The sequence below is a fragment of the Arvicola amphibius genome, chromosome 6, assembly GCF_903992535.2.
Source record: "Arvicola amphibius chromosome 6, mArvAmp1.2, whole genome shotgun sequence".
Lineage (NCBI taxonomy): Eukaryota > Metazoa > Chordata > Mammalia > Rodentia > Cricetidae > Arvicola > Arvicola amphibius.
This window is the reverse complement of record NC_052052.2, coordinates 43,126,113-43,145,635: the sequence shown is the minus strand read 5'-3', so window position 1 is coordinate 43,145,635 and position 19,523 is coordinate 43,126,113. Positions and strand designations below refer to the sequence as shown.

The following is a 19,523-nucleotide window of genomic DNA, read 5'->3' as shown; positions in this document are numbered from 1 at the left end:
AAAAACTGCTATTTCCAAGATGGACACCTAATTCCAGTCTCTCTCTCTCTCTCTCTCTCTCTCTCTCTCTCTCTCTCTCTCTCTCACACACACACACACACACACATACACACATACATATACATATATATATATATTTGAGATAGATGCTTGATACTGAGAAAAATATTTGACATTGCTGAACCTTAGTCCTTTGTAAATTATATATTTTACTATCCTTTTCACAAACGTCTCTTCATTAAGTAAAATAGGGAATTTATTTTTAATTTTTTGAGACAGGGTTTCTCTGTAGGCTTAGTTATCTTGGAACTCACTGTAGACCAGGCTGGCCTCAAACTCAGAGATTCACCTCCCTCTGCTTCCCAAGTGTTGGGCTTAAAGGTATGAGCCACCTCCGACCAGTCAAAATAGTGAATTTTAAGTTATTAGCCCAGTGTCAACCTCCTAGCAAATGCCAGTAACTGTTGGTTGGTCTCACCATCACATCTATGGTGATGAATAGCATCAGAATGAATGGCAGAATGTACTTATGTATGGGAAAGGGGTCCATATTCGGAAAAGAAACAGACTCTAACTCAGAAGACCTCAGATCAACACTGAGTCACATTACAGTGTTTACTTAAGCTCTTTGAGCCTCGACCTTCTCTCTAAAAATTAGAGGAAATAATAACACAATTCCTCATGAAACTATTACAAAGATTAATTTGAATACCAGATATGATTGTGCGTTTGCTTTACAAATATTAGGTGTTGCTGCATGTAAATATATTTTATTAAAATCAAATACTCTGGCTGATTCTAAGTACCGCGAGTGAGAAATCTAGATCATTAGTCACTTTGGGTGGCAACTCATTTGGCTGCCCACAAAGTAAATCATCCGTGACTGTAATCAGGTGATTATAACAAAGAAAACCCCACTCTCTTCTATGAGCCCCCCCGACGGGTAGGAGTCCTTATTAATCACGTTGGTATCTGGACAGCGCCTCCCGTGTTAAGCGTGTCTAACAAATGTTTATTTAATGGAGAGCTAAAGGAATGGATGAATAAAGGAAGCAGGAAGGCGGGAGGAAGAGCAAGGGAAGCTATAATTAATTCTGTCCTTGTGGCTTGTTCTAAGTTGTGCCTGAGCGGTGGTCAGCCGGCCCAAGGACCATGATGGAGGAGACTGATCAATGAAGGGCTAGCTGAACTACACTGTTGCTGGAAGGGCCTTTCCAGGGCCACTGTGAGCTGGCATCCATCAGGGCCAGGGATGATGGAAAGCACACACTGATTTGGGCAGAGTTGTTAGTGCCGTGAAAGATAGTGATGAGAATCCAAAGTGACCTTGACGAATGGGAAGAGCAGACCCTCCAAAACTGGATGAAGCTCTGGAAGACAGAAATGAATGACCTTGATCAAAAGAGCGGGCAGGTGGGGGAGGGGGCATGATGGCTGAGGCTCCAGGTCTACAGCAGAAACACCAGCCACTGTGGGCAGAAATTAATGATAATGATTTCCCTTCTGTTTGAGCAATGTTTCAGAACCAGCCAGTTGCACAACCCGGTGATACGGGTCTTCTTATTATCCCCACTTTACAGATGAGAGAACAGTTAAGATTACCTTCAGAAATTGGGAAGGCTGGCGATAACAGCACATAGTAATAAGGGCACTGCCATGCTCTGAATACAGTTCATCCCCCGAGGAGTAGCATATTGTAATTCTCAGTGTTACAGTGTTGGGAGAGGGAAGGGGAGGGGCTTTCCTAAGTGACTGTGCCATCAGCATGGATTAATACCATACTCCTGTGAATGAGTTCATTCCTGCTAAAGTTGGGTTCTGTCTCTTACGAGCGGCTGTTTGTCTTTCTCTTGTTCTGCCAAGTGGTGGTGCAGAGTGAAGCTTAACCTATGCCAGGTGTTTAGATGACCTGACCTTCAGAGCCGTAGGTCCTAACTCCATCTCCTATATGTTACCTCATCAAATGTTCTGTCAAAGAACCAGAAAATAGACCCAGATAAAATGATTCCATGGCACAAAAATAGGTAACGCTTCTGAATTTCCATATGTCAGGATCGGGCCCAGATAGTCACATAGCTTGTTTTGTTTTATATTTAAAACAAATCTATGGAGTGTGCTCTGCCACTGTCTCCTTTGGAAAAAAAGGAAACTAAGGTACAAAGATATGGATGAATTTGTCTGCGGGGCCCATGGCTGATAAACAGTGGAGACAACCATGACCTGCAGTCTGATTCAGAATTGATTTCGGTTGGGAAGTTGCTAGTGTAGTGGTTGGCAGAGCTACCTTCCAGAACTGACTTCAACAATGGAAGCTTCCTGAATGTTTACCAGTAGTCCAAGACTACACTCAAGGCTCTCTGCAAATAAGTTCACTTACTTCTCTTAGCCATGAGGGACTGGATGATATATCCAGTTTTCAGGTGAATTTGGATTTCAAATGATTAAGTAAATCTGCCCAGAATTGTGCAATTAATAAGTAACTGGTCCCATGATTTTAACTGCTCGATTAAATAATCATATTAATATCGTGCAGTAAAGGGGAAAATATCTGTTGAATGTTTACTGTGTTACCAAGTACATGTAATAATTCTTGAATAAGCCTTTACTATCATCTCCACGTAGGCTCTGAAGCTGAGGTGCAGAGAAATTCAGTACGCTGGTCATTTCATGTTACCAAGCAGCATGCTGGCTTTGATGGGGCCACAGGGGGCAGAAGCCTCTACTTGCTTCCTTCTCAACAAAGCAGCAAGAGCGATCTTTTTTTTTTTTTTTTTTTTTTTTTTAGGATCCTTGCAAAGCATTCTATTTATATTTTTTAAGATTTATTTATTGTGGGGGCTGGAGAGATGGCTCAGTGGTTAAGAGCATTGCCTGCTCTTCCAAAGGTCCTGAGTTCAATTTCCAGCAACCACATGTTGGCTCACAACATTCTGTAATGAGGTCTGGTGCCCTCTTCTGGCCTGCAAGCATACACACAGATAGAATATCGTATACATAATAAATAAATAAGTATTTTTTTAAAAAGATTTATTTATTGTGCTTGCATGCCAGAAGAGTGCACCAGATCTTATTATAGACACTTGTGAGCCACCATGTGGTTGCTGGGACCTTAGGACCTCTGGAAGAGCAGCCAACGCTCTTAAACTCTGAGACATCTCTCCAGCCCCTTCAAAGCCTTCTTAATACACCCCAAACCCACAGAACCGTTGGTATGGGAGGTCTTTGGTATATTAGTTAAACTTCCTACTACATATAGAGTTTCTCTTACACACCTTAAACTCTTTGATGAGAAACATTCTACTTCAAGCTGTATTTGAGGGACCAAGGTCACCAAGGCTGAAACAAGTGTCCCAAAGTCCTGTCTACATTAGCTAAAAAGAGAGGTCTAAAGTAGACCACAGCCACCTCATTTCCCGAGTCATTTATGGGATCTCCATCCACCCATGATCCTTTCCCCATCTAGGTATCTGCTTCACTGGAGAGATTGACAGAGAGAACAGAAAGTGCCCTCATCAATGGAAGAAGTGAACAGCCAGGGGAGGTGGAGATAGATTGTGAATTCAGGACAGGTAACCAATGATGTATGGGGAGACAGAAAGGAGGCCAGAGGTCCTCCCAAGCTGAGAGTCCTAATAAAGACTACTGGCATGAAAGGGTAAATGTGTATTTGAACTCAGAATACCTTTAGTCTTTTTCACTAGCTAGAACTAAGGAAATACCTCCCTTTCCTCAGGACCATCGGTGAATGCGCAAACTCATATGAAGTTGCCCGAGCTGGTGACATTTAAATACCCGTTGCTTCCAACCTGTCTGTTCTGGGAAGTCTGGGAGTTGATGGTATCTCTGAATTCAGACGAGAATCACACAAGGTGAGTGGACAAGTTGTGGCTGCTTCTAGCAACACCGTCAAAGACTAATGCCCTAAGCGTGTCTTCATGCAATCAAGATGTGCCATCACAGGCCCCGAATCTCTCACATTCTTCCACCTCAGTTCTTTATCTCTTATCAGGACCCCAGCAAGAGCCTCCACGGGTTCTGCCTGAGTCCACCCTCACTCATTTTCTTTAATCTGTGGTTACATAACAGCCAAACAATCTATAGTTACATGGGCTAGACCGTACTGCACCCATGACTAGACGTACTGACTGCCCATGGCGTTGCAGATACGCTCCATATCCTTCTTACTATATGGTCAGCTGGGACTTTGGGGGCCTTTCTATACTGCTTTTTAAGGCTTTTCTTTTATTGATTTTTCATTATATGTATGTGTGTCTGTCTATGTATGAATGTGTGAGTACAGAAACACACAGAAGCCGCTGGTGTCAGATTCCCCTTGGGCAGAAGTTATAGGAACGTTTGAAGTGCCCAACAAGGATGCTGGGAAATGAACTCAGGTCTTTGACAAGATCAGTATGCAGTATACATGCTGCACTTTAGCTACCTCTCCAGCCCACACCCCTGAAAACCTTAGTCCTTTTCTGATCGCCTTCCCATTGCCCGAAGGCTTCGAGCACAAATGTTTCCTTTCCTTCTCAAGCCCTGTGTACTCCTCCTTGCAGGGTTTTTCTCAAAGCTGCCCACTCTGCCCAAGATACCCAGATAATCTTCAGTAGCCTTTACTTCTTAGCATGACTTGGATTCCACCTCCTCAGAGAGACATCTCAGGACACCCAAAGCTAAGTGAGCGTCCTCCAATATGTGCCATCATTCTCTGATTCTAATACCTGTTAATTTATCTTACACGTGGCCCTTATCACGATTTGCAATTTTGTCAGTATCCTGTCTTTGAGCTCTGTGAATTGAACATACGTTCTGTTAAGTGCGGTTTCTATTAGACATCCATGTGAGACATGAGTGACCTTGATATGAGAAGATCTCAGCAGACATACCAGTCTGTACTGGGAAAGATTAGGTAGGTAGGTAGGTAGGTAGGTAGATGATAGATAGATAGATAGATAGATAGATAGATAGATAGATAGATAGATAGATAGATAGATCGTTGATGGATGGATTCATTGCTGCTTATTGGTGGTTGAGGCACTGAGCTGAGAAATACATCTGCAGAAAAGGACAAAACAGAAGTACATAACTATACTCCCATTTCAGAAAGAGGGGGAGGATTATAAACCAATAAGTATATCCACATGGTAATGTGTAGGACTTGTCTACATAAGATTAATCTGTCTATGGGATATTTTCTTAATCGCTATTAGGATGGACAGCCCAGCCCAGTGTGAGAAGTGCCGTCCCGGGGCTACATAAGAGGGGTAGCTGAGAAACTTAAGAGGAGACAGCCAGTAAGCAGTATTCCTCATTGTCTCTGCTTCACTTCCTGCCTTGGCTTCCCTCAGTGAAGCACTGTGATGTGAAACGGTATAATTTAAGCAAGTCCTTTCTTCCCAAGTTTCTTTTGGTCACGGTATTTATCACAGCAGCAGAGAAGCTGATTAGCACAAGTCAACAAGGGAGAGAACAGGAATTTCCTAAATTTAAGATAGAGCCATATAAAAAGAGACTTGCCTCCCTCCCTCGGTAAGCTAGGCCTCTCTGAAATGCTGGCTTTGAAATGGAGATCTGAATGATAGACACACTGCTGGGAAAAACCTCAGAGGGAGAGACGGCTGAGACAGAGGGACAGCCGATAAGAAGAGCCTGGGTTAAAGTTGGCCTGTTATGTAGAATTCCATAGCACAGTGACGATGGCCTGTCAGACTCCTGCAGGAGGCAGCTAAGGGCTCTAGCGGTTTGCACAAGATGGACAGCAACAGAGTCGGGAAGTGAGATAGGCCACATGGACTTTGGAAGAAAGCAAACAGGCCTCACTAGGAAGGAGAAGGATTTAGAATTTACACAGATCCTTCAAATTGGTCTCTCTCACCTGGTATGCAACACAAACACAGCAAATCCGGCTATGTGAGAGAGTGTATAAACAAACAAAAGGAAATGGCAGAGGCAGGCCAGAGTGGGAGGGAGCCCTTCCAAGGCCTACAGAGCTGAGCTGATGTTTGTCTAGTAAGGAAGCAGTAGAGGGATTAGCCTCACAGAACAAGAGAGAACTAACTGATGTAGAGGAGAGGAGAGAGAATGCGTACAGAAACCACCTGAACAGGATCGCTGAAGAATGTCATGCACCCCAGGGAAGCTGCAAGTTGATGACATCTCAGATAGGCATGAATGGAGAACATGCTCCTCACTCCCTGTTAAATCCCAGCCCGGGGACAAATGGTGAGTGCCAAAGAAGGAATGAAAAAAAAAAAATCCAGATACACAAATCCTAGGCCACAGCCATAATGATCCCTACAGAGGGTAGAGCGTTGTCAGGGGCAGTGTGTAAGGAAGGTTTAGGATCACGCTGGAGTCTTACATTGCCTCCCCCAGAGTACAGTCTCCTCTTGATTTTTTTTTAAATGCATGGTGCCATGCTGTCTTTGGAAGAAAACATTTTATCTAAAGGACATATTAAAAGAAAAACAACCTTGCACATCCTCTGAGGCAAACCCAGAGAGGATCTGAAGCAAACTCAAGGACAAAAGCATCCCCAGTGCTAACCAGTAAATTTTCTGAAATATTCCCATACCGAGGTCAGCCATCTAAGACATGCGTGTGGACCACCTAGAACGTCTCATAGAAACTGCACTTAAGAGAATATAAATTAAAGCCACAGAGATCAAGAAGGGGGAAAGGGCAGGAACAAAGAAAAGCAGAGATGGAGAAAAAGGACATATACCCAGGAAGAAAGGGAATCGGTGGAGGGATGCCACAGCAAACCAGCCAGACATCAGATAGGACAAAGGGCGTGCGCGCTGCTGTTCGTCAAAAGGAAAGAAGGTAGAGATGTTTTTTGTTCTTTGTAGGTTAATATGTAAATGACATTCTGATTTATTAGCGGTCTCCAGCAGATGAGGTGATGATTAGCACATTTCCATATTTATAGAAAAGCAACACTAACTTTTTGGATTTATAGAAAATCAGCCCTTCACAAATAGCAAATTGTGCTATTATCGACATATGGTTTTCTATAAACAGAGCTGAGGTAATTATCCCAGGACAATTTGTCAGTGGGCTCCTTTTGAATATTAACCACTATGGAAGCCCATCTCTGCCCTACATTATTTTAAAGAGGAGGGGGCACCAGCTACCCCAGGCATCTCATTAGTAATCCAACAGTAAAGATAGGAGGCCAAACCACGAGAGAAATACCACAGGTCCAAGGCTCTGAGGTCAGATTCCCTGTAGCCTTGGGCAAAGTAATACACCTCCCAGAGGATCCTCAGTGTTCTTGTGTCTAACATTTGTACAGCACCGTCCTCTTAAGCCTTGTCACTAAGTTAAATGAGAATCTAAGCAGTTATGCTAGGAATTTATTAGGTGCTCAGTAATGTTGATCCTTTCCTTCCTCCCTCACTTGTTGAGGAATGACTTGAAAAAGGACTTACTTGAGTAGACTTTGAAGCTCTTTTTACAGTGGTCTTATGCTGTTTATTTCATATTTTATGACAGTGCACATATATACATCGTTAGCTTACTGGAAAAGGTTTCCCAAAGCAATGACCTACCTACCTCTGGTACTAGGCTGTTTTATGTTCTTCTATCCTTGGTTATTGATGTTTTTCAAAAATGTAGACCTGTTACTGCATTGCAACCCACACGAGTAGGGGCACCATTAAAGCTCATGCATGAGCACAGTAATTTTCAGAAGCATAGCTTGCACTATTACCAAGAACAATAGAGCACCTACATCAATGAGCAGACTTCAAAATGAGCTAGCTAAGAGTCTGAGTTAACACTTTCTGTCTTGCTTTGCATATCCACTTTGTCTTGGGCCTGTGCCGAGGCAGAAAAGAAAGAGAAAAGCATGCAGTGTGTACTTGTTTTCAACAATGTTAATATCTAGTGAGTTATTCCAATACTACCGTGTGCTGTGGGTCACTTACAAGAGCCAGTTGAGGAAGGAAGAAGAGTAGACAGCCTAACATCTTAAAACTGGGCCTTTGAACTTGGATTTTAAATAGGGATGGATCTTTCCATCTGTGATCACTCATGGGTTAAGTCAGTGCCTCTCTCTAGAAGGTACCAGAATCAACGCAGGAAGCGTGCAAAAACAGACTTCTGAGTCTACACTCCAGTTGAGTTTCCTTCAGTTAGGTTTGGGGTAAGGGTTCAAGAATGCACCTTTCTGATGAGTTATTGGATGGTGTGATGTAGCCAGTTTTGAGCTCACATTGAGAACCACTGTCTGCATGGCTTAAATGAGATCATGAAGATTGTCGATGTCATACAAAGAGGTTTAAACGTCATCCTTCATCTTTCAGGACGTTAAATAAGGAACTAAAGTCACTGGGTCTGTGAAGTATTATCTGTTGGGTAAGAAGGGTTTAGATGGGCTGAGCCTGACCCTGGAGACCATCTCGAAACTGGCGTCGTGAGTAAAAGATAAAAATCCAGCCTACCTCAGAAGGGTGGCGATGGAGTGAGAAGGTGGAAGAGAGAGACTGAGAAAGAGGAACTGGGATGGATTTAGGTTTCACTGACTAATTACAAAGAGATTCTTTTATGAAAAACTCTGTAGTCAAACATGTTTTTACATTTTAAATAACAAAACTCCCAAGATTCTTTATTTATGAAAGGGTAACTGTGAGGTTATAGGAAGAACATAGTTTAAGGGACCAGGCCAATCCTGAGTTCCAACCCTCCCTGCGGTGTTTATTAGCAGGTCAGTCTAATGAATCTCACCTCCCCAGAAATGAGAGTTTTAGGGTCAGAATCAGTAGAGACACTGTCAATGATGCTGTACTGGTTGGTTTTAACTGCCAACTTGCCACAGTCTAGAATTACTGGTGAGGTCTCAATAAAAGTTTGTCTAAGCCAGACGTGGTGATGCCGCCTTTAATCCCAGCACTTGGAAGGCACAGACAGTCAGATCTCTGTGAGTTCAAGGCCAGCCTGGGCTACAAATTGGGCTAGGACTGTTAAATGGAGAAACCCTGTCTAGATAATCCAAAAAAATGATTTAAAAAAAAGAGTTTGTATAGCTCAAGTTAGCCTGTAGTTGTATCTATAAAGAATTATGACTATATTTTAATTGAGGAGGAACGACCTACCCACTGTAGGTGGACTATTCCCTGGGCAAGACCTGGGAGTGAGTCTGAATGTGTATAAGCATAAGCATGCATGCATTCATTTTTTTCTCTGCTTCTTGACTATGGATGCAATTTGACTGGTTGTCTCAAGCTCCAGCCACAGTCATTCTCTATAGTAATCAACTATAACCTAGAACTATGACATAAATCCATTCTCTCCTGAGTTGTTTTTGGTGGGGTATTGTATCCCAGCAACAACAAATGAAATTAAGACGCATGGCCGGGCGGTGGTGGCGCACGCCTTTAATCCCAGCACTCGGGAGGCAGAGGCAGGCGGATCTCTGTGAGTTCGAGACCAGCCTGGTCTACAAGAGCTAGTTCCAGGACAGGCTCCAAAGCCACAGAGAAACCCTGTCTCGAAAAACCAAAAAAAAAAAAAAAAAAAAGAAATTAAGACGCATGTCCCATGGTGTGTGCCACCCACAGGGCGTGGAGTTCTGGATCTACTTACTAGCAGCTGCCATTTTCTCCTTGTCAAGCACCAGAATGTATTCGTAAATGCCACCCATGGTTCCAGAGGTGATGTAGTGGGTGCCATAGTCGTTGATGAACTTGGCATACATTCCATAGTTGAACTGCTCTGGGAGCTCCATTAGCGACTGCTGCATCCCTTCATCCAGCACAATATTGTGTCTCCTCATCTTAAAATTTGCCGTCTGTACCTTCGTAGACACTCTCATGAAGCTGAATCTCTTCCAGCCGCATCCGCATGAGACAAAAGGACAGCAAGACATTGTGAGAGAGGAGTCCAAAAGGTCAGCATTTAGGGCTGAAGAAAGCACAGTCAGCAACACATGTAATACAGTTTTGTTTGATTTCACAAGCACATATTAATGAATATTAATGTATGAAAGACTTCTCCTATGTGTTCCCCACTGTTCGCCCTGGCCAGGGCGTGTTCACAGTAACTCCAACATAGCTTAGGTATGGAGTGGCAAATGCCTGGTAGACAGATGAGCATACAAGCCTTCGTATCTATTTGGAAAAAAAATAAGTCTTGTTTTAGAAACCTTGTATGTCAAATTTAGAGGGCTGGGATGGTGTTCTTTAATCCAGCCATTCTATGTCGTTTCCTGTATGTTCTAGGTAACCATGCTAAGACTGGGGGGAGGGGCAGGATGATAGGCATTCTGGTCTTATAGTGCAGCTCTGTTCCATTTGTGAGGACGAGTCTGTGTGCAAGGCGTAATAAAAAAAACAGACATGATCGCCACTGATCAGACATTTCCAATTACACAGGCAAATTAAGGTTCAATTACTACTGTACTTTTTAATGCAATTAACATAATACGTGTTCAGTGTAGATTATGGAATACTGAGAGACACGGGCTTTATGTTCCAATACCTTTTCATTATACTTGCTTAACTGGTTCATGAGTGAAGATGTACGGGACCCGGATACACTCAGATCCAGTGTCACAGGAACCTTTGGTGGGCCGATGCCGAAAGTCATGCCACCTGAGAGTGATGCACCTTTTTTTATTTTAGAAAAGAGCTCATTGACATCATCATAAAACTCGGAGGAGATTAAAGTATCTGCCAGGCCCTGAAAGGAGAAAACGAGATGTTAGTTTTGTGCATGATTCTCAGCTTCTATGTGCCATCAGGATCTTCGCTTTGTAAGCTATCTGAAGTACCAGGTTGGTGGGAGGCCTTTCAGAAGCTGATCCATGCATCAGATTGAAGCCCACTCAAGTAGAGAAAACCCAGCAATGTTTCTTGGTGTCAAGTGGAATTTCTAAGATATTTATGTACACACTGCTTACACACTTGCTTGTTCCTGCATGCAGATAATTATGTTAAAATGTTAATTATATTCAACGCATAGATTTTCTTGAGGGTGAGGGCTTGTTCATCATCTATAAAGGGCGGCTGCTTGTTCGTACTGTGGAGAGTTGTTGAATGCCATGTCTGGTCACTGACCTGGATGGGAAGGGGTCAAGAAGGCCGGGAGGGATGATAATAATCCCAGTAAGTGAGATTTACTGCTACCCACAAATATTCAACTATGAGTTCAGTTGAGTTCCCTGAACTCAACAAAGTTGCATTTACCAGCTGACTTAAGCAAGGCCGGTGTCTTAACCTATATTAGAACAATAGAAGTACACCTTTCAGAGTTTGTGACCCTGAAGGCATGTTCTGTAATGGTGCTGTCTTCAGAGTGAGTCTGTGATGTTCAGATAGATACATAGCCGTAAAGATTTCAAAACATTGTGACTTTATCTAGGCTATCTGATTTTGCCTGGCACACACACCCTAGATCTTTCTTGAAATTAGGACAATGGCATTATCAGTGTCATTCAGCTTGACTTCTCAGAAGCCTGATACCCAAAAGAAGTGACCACAGAACTGGAAAAGCAAATGTTTTAAAAAGAGACCCCACATGGTTGCCAGCCTTTCCTATCAATACTGTTTTCTTAAGTGGCGTGGGAGTGGGGAGGGATGTCTTTAGATAATTGCTCATTCCATCTGCCTCTGTAGACGTTTATAGACATAAGCAGCATATATGATCACTCTCCTAAGTGATTCATAACTTGGTCTTAGTTTGGACATATCTGGTGAGAATCTTGTCTCTGTCAACTATCATGTCTCTGTCAACTATCGTGGTACAGCTTTTGGGACTGACCCTATATTCCTTTGTGTTTCCCTTCACTGGTTTGAGAATGGAGCCAAGACTGAACAGGAGGGAGGCTGTGTTTATTCCATGGTTCTCTTACACACTCACCTCTCACCACCCTCAACACTAAACCTACACGGGCAGCAAATATGAAGACGCCTTCAGTCACCAGCAATCCCTACCGACAACAAAAGCCTCCCAGAAAAGCAAGCCATCTCCCCAGGTTGCTCCATCCATCTCCACCAGACTCACTTCAAAGTGGTACTTAAGGAAGTTGTAGGGTTTCCGAAAGTATTTCTCATCATCCCCATAGTAGAGGCGCTCACAGACGGGATCATACTGGAGCTTCCTCCACTCGCCGTTATACACAGTCTCACACTGGCCTCCATAATACTTGGCATCATACACACTCAGGGCTTCTTCCTGAGTCAGGATATTGTACCTAAGTTGAAACAAAAAACCCAATATCTTGGGAAAATCTTTGCAAAGGCAAAGAAAATGTCCACCTGCCATCCTCTAGAATGTGCGGTAGCTGGTAGGTGAAGAACTGATTTTACCGGGTGGGTTTGAAGGCACCCTGGGGTTCCTTCAAGTACCTTGAGGGTACAGAAGAAAAGTAGGCAATACTGAAAGACTGGGTGGACTGGGCCAGGACTCCCAGGTAGCCCCTAACCAGAGCACCTGGGCCAGCGTCCTCGGGAGGCAGTTCTAATTAGCTGGTAGGTTAGGGGAGAACATGCATGGGTATTAAGAATTCGAGCACAGAAGCCAGTGAAGTTAGTGCCATGAATAGCTGTGTGAGCTCAGGCTAATCGTCCCATCTCTCGGGCCCACTTAAGTCACTTGTTAGAATAGTACCACCCTCCTAGAGTTAGATGTGCATTAATACACAGTAAAGGCACCACAGACGGGCTTGGCATAGATTCTACCCAATAGGCACTGTCATGGTGTGAATGAAATGGCCTCCCATAAGTCCCTGTGTTTGAATGCTTGGCGCTCAGTGTGTTGAACTGTTTGGGGAACTATTAAGAGGTGTGACCTTGTTAGAGGAGGTGTGTCCCTGGGGGTGGGATTTGAGGGTTCAGAACCCCATGCCATTCCCAGCTGGCTGTCTCTTCATCCTGCTCATGGGTGAGATGTAAGCTCTGGGCTACCACTCCAGCACCACGCCTGCCTGCCTGCCTGCTGCCAAGGCCCCTGCCCTGAGTGATAGTGACTCTAACCCTCTGGAACCATGAGACACTTGGTTCTCTACGTTGCCTTGGCCACGGTGTTTTAATCCCAGCCATGGAAAAGTGACTGTGTGTGATCGGCAGACACTTCTACTGCTGCTGGCAGCATTATTTCAGAAAAGGGCTCTGCAACTAAAAAGAGAATTTGCATAATCATATATGTGGAAGGTTCTAATCCTCAGAAAATCCATTGTCTTTGGGGCAACCTGGGATGGCAAATGGGCACAGTGTGAGCATCCAAAAGAGCCCTGAGTAATTTCCAGCTCTGCCACTTCCTGTACCTGTGACTTTGTCACCATAACATAGACTTTAGAGATGACTAAATGTTCTAAGACTGAACATAAAAGTCTCTGACACAACAAATAATGAAAGTATTGCTTCATTCTGCCTCCCAAACTCTTATGTAGCAAGAGTTGCTTCCTCCATATGGTCTTCTTTGAAGGCTCTAAATATCCAAGTCTCCCCCTCCCCCCATCCCTAGGTTCCTGGCAGTCAGTACTTAACCTTTGACATGGCACTCCCATGACTGTTTACACACTCTGGGACAGGTACAAAGGCAGAAAAGGAACAACAATAGGCTGTGACTATAACCTATCTCAAAGAATAAATGGGTATTCCAGAGCAGCTGCCATGGCTTAGAAGTCCTAAGTATGTGCCTGTCTATCTCTTCTTCCTTTCTCCACCTCTTCCTTATTAGTAGAAGTGATGTAATAACAGCTATGATGAATTGAATACATATTAAACTAGTCATTTAACACACATTAATTTTAGACCTCATAACAACATTGCAAATGCAGAAATTGAAGCTCAAAAAATGAAGTAATTTGCTTAGTCACAGTGGATTTTCTCTTCTCCAAGTTTTTTGTTTTTTTTTTTTTTTTTTGTTTTTTTTTTTTTTTTTTTTTTTTTGGTTTTTCAAGACAGGGTTTCTCTGTGGCTTTGGAGCCTGTCCTGGAACTAGCTCTTGTAGACCAGGCTGGTCTCGAACTCACAGAGATCCGCCTGCCTCTGCCTCCCGAGTGCTGGGATTAAAGGCGTGCGCCACCACCGCCCGGCTTCTCCAAGTTGTTTTTGACACGGAAGTCCAGGCTCCGTGCCTTTATCACCACCCTCCAGTTTCTATCTGCCTACACACTGAACATGTTTCTGTCTGAAATTTAAAAGGGCAGCCTCTGAAACACACCAAACAAAACCCCAGAGCTACAAGGTGTCTCAAAAATAACCATTAAGTTATTTATACTACATTTGGGAAAGTCCCAGTGGAAGTAAAAAGACATAGTTAGCATTGTACTCTATTGGAAATCTACGCATGCGCACAAAGGACACACTAGCAAGGATACTCATTGCAGCGCTGTTTGTAAGAGCGAGGACGGGGTTACAATTTGGATGGGAAATGGGCTCTGCGGTCTCATGTTTGAACAGCTTATTCCCCAGCTAAAGGTGCTGCTTTATGTGGGGGCCTCACTAGGGGAAGTGTGTCTTGGGGTTTATAGCTCCCCTTCTTTTTCCTAATCCATCAAGAAGTGAGCAAGCAGCCTCATGGTGTCTATAATTACATTGCAAAAGAGTCAGCAAACATATTTCATAAAGGTTCAGATAGTAAATTTGATAGGCTTTGCAGGATATAGGCTTTAACCGCTGCTACTTAACTCTGCCACTTTAAGGTGACAGCTGTGTTATAAAAAGAACTCTATAAGGACAACAGGATTTTGCCTTCAGACTATCGTTAACCCTTGTTACAGGACACCATGTTTCTTTTTAAAAGTGAGATACAGAATATGTGTATGAAGAGGAAAATCATCGAATAGCATTCAGCTTTAAAAGTGTGTGTAACAACAAAAACAAAAAAATCAAAATGTGTTTTTTGCTTTTGAAAGAGAGAGAACATAAAGAAGGATAGGGGACAAAGTGAGGGCATCTTGGGGGGGGAGGGTATGGAAACATGATCAAAATAGTTGTGTGGAGAACATTTTTAACTAAAACCAAAAAGTATATAGCAGATATATGTCATGATCATATTTTCATATGTACTACCTACATAGAGGTTTGCTTCCCAGATAGTATGCGGTGTTAATCTGAAAGTCTTAACAAGGTCAGCTCTGTGGGGGAAGGACAGGAGCCACTGGGTATGTGCCAGCATGTAAGCAGGGGACAGGAAAACACAGTTGACACAGTTTTTGCCTCAAGTATGTATCGTATATTTAACAATAAATAAAAAGTTGAAGCTGGGAAATGCTAAAATTAGGATTAAAATATCAAGAAAAGTTTCCAAGACCTTGAAAAAAAGTGCAGAATTATGTCAGAATATCAATGGCTTGGTGTAGATAGCGCCGTCCCGTGGTTTCTGTATTTAGCGTGTCAGGAAGTGTGCCAGAACTGCTCCTGATCCGATCACAGAAGAACAGAGCGGTAGTCTGCAATGGTTTTCTCTGTTGAAGAGGAGTCTTTTTCAGCTCAACACCTCAACATTCCACTACTCTGTTCACCACAAATACTTTCTAAACCAACAAGACTCCCCTTTGGTTGTGTGGTGGCCTAAATTTGCTTCCAAATGCTCATAGGTTGGCGTTCCAAGTACCAGGATCTCAAAATGTAATGCCAATTGGAAACAGACCTGTTAAAGAAGTAATTAAGTAGAGTTGGAGAGCTGGTTCAGCAGTTAAGAGCACTGGCTTCTCTTCCAGAGGACCTGAGTTCAGTTCCCAGCACCAACCTGGCAGCTCACAATTGTCTGTAACTCCAGTTCCAGGGGATCTGACATCCTTACACAGACATACATGCTGGCAAAACATCAATGCACATAAAATAAAAATATACAAAGTTTAAAAAAACTTTAAAGAGTACAGTTAAGCCTTATCCCAGAGAATAAAATTAAAGTTAGGACAGAGATGTGTATAAGACTCAGTGAAAAACCAGAAGATGGTAGTCACCTGTAAGCACAGGAGAAAGCACTCATAAGAAACTAGCCCAACCGACCTCTTCTTCTTAGTGTCTAGTTTCCAGAACCATGACGAAAATACATTGGTTGTTTCAGCTACCCAGGTCAGGGTATTTTGTTATGGCCATCCTAATAAAAAGGTACAACTGGTTTCAAGAAAAGCACATTGCTTGGTGCTGTGTGTGCAAGTCTACATGCAAGTAACTACAGGATCCAAACAGTCTAGTGAGTGAGTCTAGTGTGATCTCAGAACAACTAAGGATTATAAATGAGAGCTGCCTGACAGAGAGTTCACAGTGTCCCTGGGTCACTTGTGACAATGACCACCTCACACAATTCCTTCTCTGCAAAGAGGCAGCCGCTCATATCAGTGTACTTCAGTGGAGCCTAGAGTCGGTGAGAAGGGAGGTCGGGACATGCTCTGACAGAACGGAGGATGTGGAGAGCTTGAGTCATAAGCAATTCCTGCCCTCAAGGAGCGGACACCCCAGGAAAAGGACAAGGCCAAAGGCAAAGACCGAATAAGCAGAAGAATGGCAACACCAGACCATTGTCATAAGCTAGCCCTTGGCCTGGGGCCTGGGGAGGCTGAGATGGGTAGGAGTTCTGTGCCTCACCCTAATAGTTGTCTTCATCCCTGATGTCCTTCATAGCAGGATAGAATGTTCTGTGAACTGCAGGAGGGGCAAAGGCAAGCCAGGCACAGCCAAGAGCAGGTGAGGGACACCGCCTAGATTTCCTAGGAGTCATACTTCTAATAGGATACTTGGGTGCCTTAAAATATATCAGATTGGTACCTTAAACATCAGAACTCAATTTTTCCTTTAGTTCTATATGCAAAATCAAGGTTTTTCTTGAGGTTGGTTTTCAGTGAGACTTTTTTTAATGGCATACAGACACCTGTCCTTTTCACATCCTCAGGTAGATTCTTGTCTGTAAAGTGGTGGAGATAGGTTGCTGTATCTCTTCATCTTTTTCTATGGATGCCAGTCGTTTTGAATTGGGGTTCCACCTCATTCAACCTTAATTACTCCCTCAAATCCCTGTCTACAAATGCAATTCACTTTAGGTGCTTGGGGTTCCGACATAATCGGAGAGGGCCACCGTTTGGTCCATAACTCTAGACAAGAAGTCAGTCAGGTCAGGCTATAGACAAAGATGCTGTAGAAAGAAGAAACGCAATTGATTAACGCGCAGAAGGACTGAGCGTGAGGCGTTTGCGGAATTGAGCCTAGACATACGGTGTACAGTGAAGAGAAATTAGAACTGAGCCTGAGTTCAGCTCAGCAAAAAAAAAAAAAAAAAAAAAAAAAAAAAGCTGTCATCTGAGAGGTGAATCAAACAACGGCAAGGTGGAGGTTCAAGCTTCTGTCTCGCCATGAAGCCCATTTTCTTTGCACGGAATCACATTGTTAGCTTGTCCAGAGTGCAGCGAGCAAGGATGCTGAAAATGTCAGACTCATCTGGGGAAAGCTGCCTTTGGGACATCTAGGGAGCTGTCACAGAAGATAGTAGCCTTAGAAATTAAAGAAATTGGGCTGAGATGTAAGGGACAGTAGAGAGGGAAGAAAGACCAGAGGGACAGTGTAGATGATGCCACCTTACCAGGACCGTGCAAGCCACCCTAGGAGACAAAAGCTACTTGTAGCTACAAGCACTCTTTCGTACACTGTGGAAATGTGTTGCTCTCATTGTTAATAAAAAGATAAGTGGGGCAGGCTTTGGGGGACAGAGAGAATGCTGGAAAGCAAAAGATCAGAGTCTGAGGGGTCGCAAGCCAGACATGGAAGAAGTAACATAGATGAGGTAAATGAGCCTAGGGGCAGCATATAGATTAGTAGACATGGGTCAATTTAAGTTGTAAGAGCTGGATGAAGACAAGCCTAAGCTATTGGCTGAGCACTTATAATTAATGCTAAGTCTCTGTGTGGTTATTTGGGAGCACTTAGAGGGACAGAGAAACTCAGCCTACGGTACCCTTCGAAGGAACTCTAAAAACAGATTTGTACTGCCTCAAAACTGATGTCCCTAATGTGAGAGGAATCATTTGCCACTCTTGAATAGCCAAGGTGGCCGCTTACCCCAGGGCTGCCCTTTCTGATCCTGGGATTGGGTCATACAGATGGCAGTCGTCCTCAGTGATCATGGCATCCTCACAATTGTCCTCATCAGAGCCATCGAGGCAGTCATTTTCCCCGTTACATACCAGGTGGCGTTTCAGGCAGCGACCTAAGGGAGAAGAGGCTGAGGGTGCCCCCTAGACCACATCCCCCCACCTCTGCTGCACAGACTTCTCTACCTTTGCCCTCCAATCTGTCCTGTTCTCTCTGTTTGCACCGTCTCTTCCATCCTTGCTAGCCTTCTAGCTGTGCTATGTCCCTTAGCTCAGGCCTACCCATGTCTCCCTCTCAAATCCAGCCTCCACATCAAACCCACCAATCACCCTCTAAAATTCCAGCCTGCCCTTGCCACTCTCTTGCTCTGTATCTGCCAAGGGCTCCTGTGGTGGTTTGAAAGAAAATGGACCCCATAGGCTTACAGGGAGTGGCACTATTAAGAGGTGTGGCCTTGCTGGAGTAGGTGTTGCTTTGTTTGAAGGAAATGTGTCACTGGGGGGTGGGCTTAGAGGTCTCAGAAGCTCAATCCAGGCCTAGCATGTCTCACTGTCTCTTTCTGTGGACCCAGATGTAAAACTCTTAGCTTCTTCTCCAGCACTATGTCTGCCTGTGTGTCACCATGCTTCCACCATGATGATAATGAATTAAACCTCTGAACTATAAGCCAGTCCCCAATTAAATATTTTCCTTTAGAAGAGTTGCTATGGTCACATATGGTCACAGTGTCTCTTCACAGTGATAGAAACCCTGAGAAAGTCACCATCCCTCCAAATGTCATAATCTGAACCCTGGTTGTCCCCCTTGTTCTGGCTTACCTTAGGGGTCCATCACCCAACCTGTCTCTTTCTAAAGCCCTCCTGATAAAAAGATTCTGGGAAGACTAAGTTCCTGACTTCTCATGTTTTTTTTTTTTTTTCACATGCCTTCTTCTGGAAGCTTCAACTGCGTTTTCCAAACCTCAAATCAAATGCCATTTTAAGGACAGTCCTGAGTCCTCAAAGATTATTCTGGTATACCCCACCACCACCAGAGAATTACACACAGCCTGAAGTTATCCTGTGAAACTGTAACTGGCCTCTTGTAGGTCTCTCTTCCTAACAGATTAGGACTTCCTCAAGGTCAGATACTTTGTTTTAAATTTGCATATTAACAGAAGGTGGTACACTGCCTGGAACTTAATATGTACGTAGTGTTTGTTTAATAAATGCTATCTATTTACTATGAGTTGCACTTTCTCTAAATGAAATATATATTTATATATGATAGATATAAAATTATATATATATATATGAATCAAAATTATATGGACTGGCTCAGCAATTAAGAATGTGTGTAGCTCTTGCATAGGACCTGCATGCAGTTCTGAGCACCCATACCAAGTCGTGGTTCCTATCACATAGGCTATAACTTCACTCCAGAGGATCTGGTGCCCTCTTCTGGCCTATATGGGCACCTGCACTCACACGTGCACATACCATC

At 43.5% G+C, this 19,523-nt stretch overlaps 1 protein-coding gene across 1 annotated transcript in view; it reads right to left on the bottom strand.

Annotated features, from left to right (window-relative positions):
• Positions 1-19,523, bottom strand: part of C8a (complement C8 alpha chain) — a 57,899-nt gene that overhangs the window by 22,108 nt on the left and 16,268 nt on the right. Inside the window, exons 4-7 of the mRNA XM_038334189.2 lie at positions 18,009-18,156; positions 12,010-12,199; positions 10,486-10,686; positions 9,592-9,832 (exon numbers count right to left, since the gene is read on the bottom strand). Of these exons, the coding sequence (XP_038190117.1) occupies positions 9,592-9,832; positions 10,486-10,686; positions 12,010-12,199; positions 18,009-18,156 (780 nt within the window). The remainder of the gene's footprint in view (positions 1-9,591; positions 9,833-10,485; positions 10,687-12,009; positions 12,200-18,008; positions 18,157-19,523) is intronic.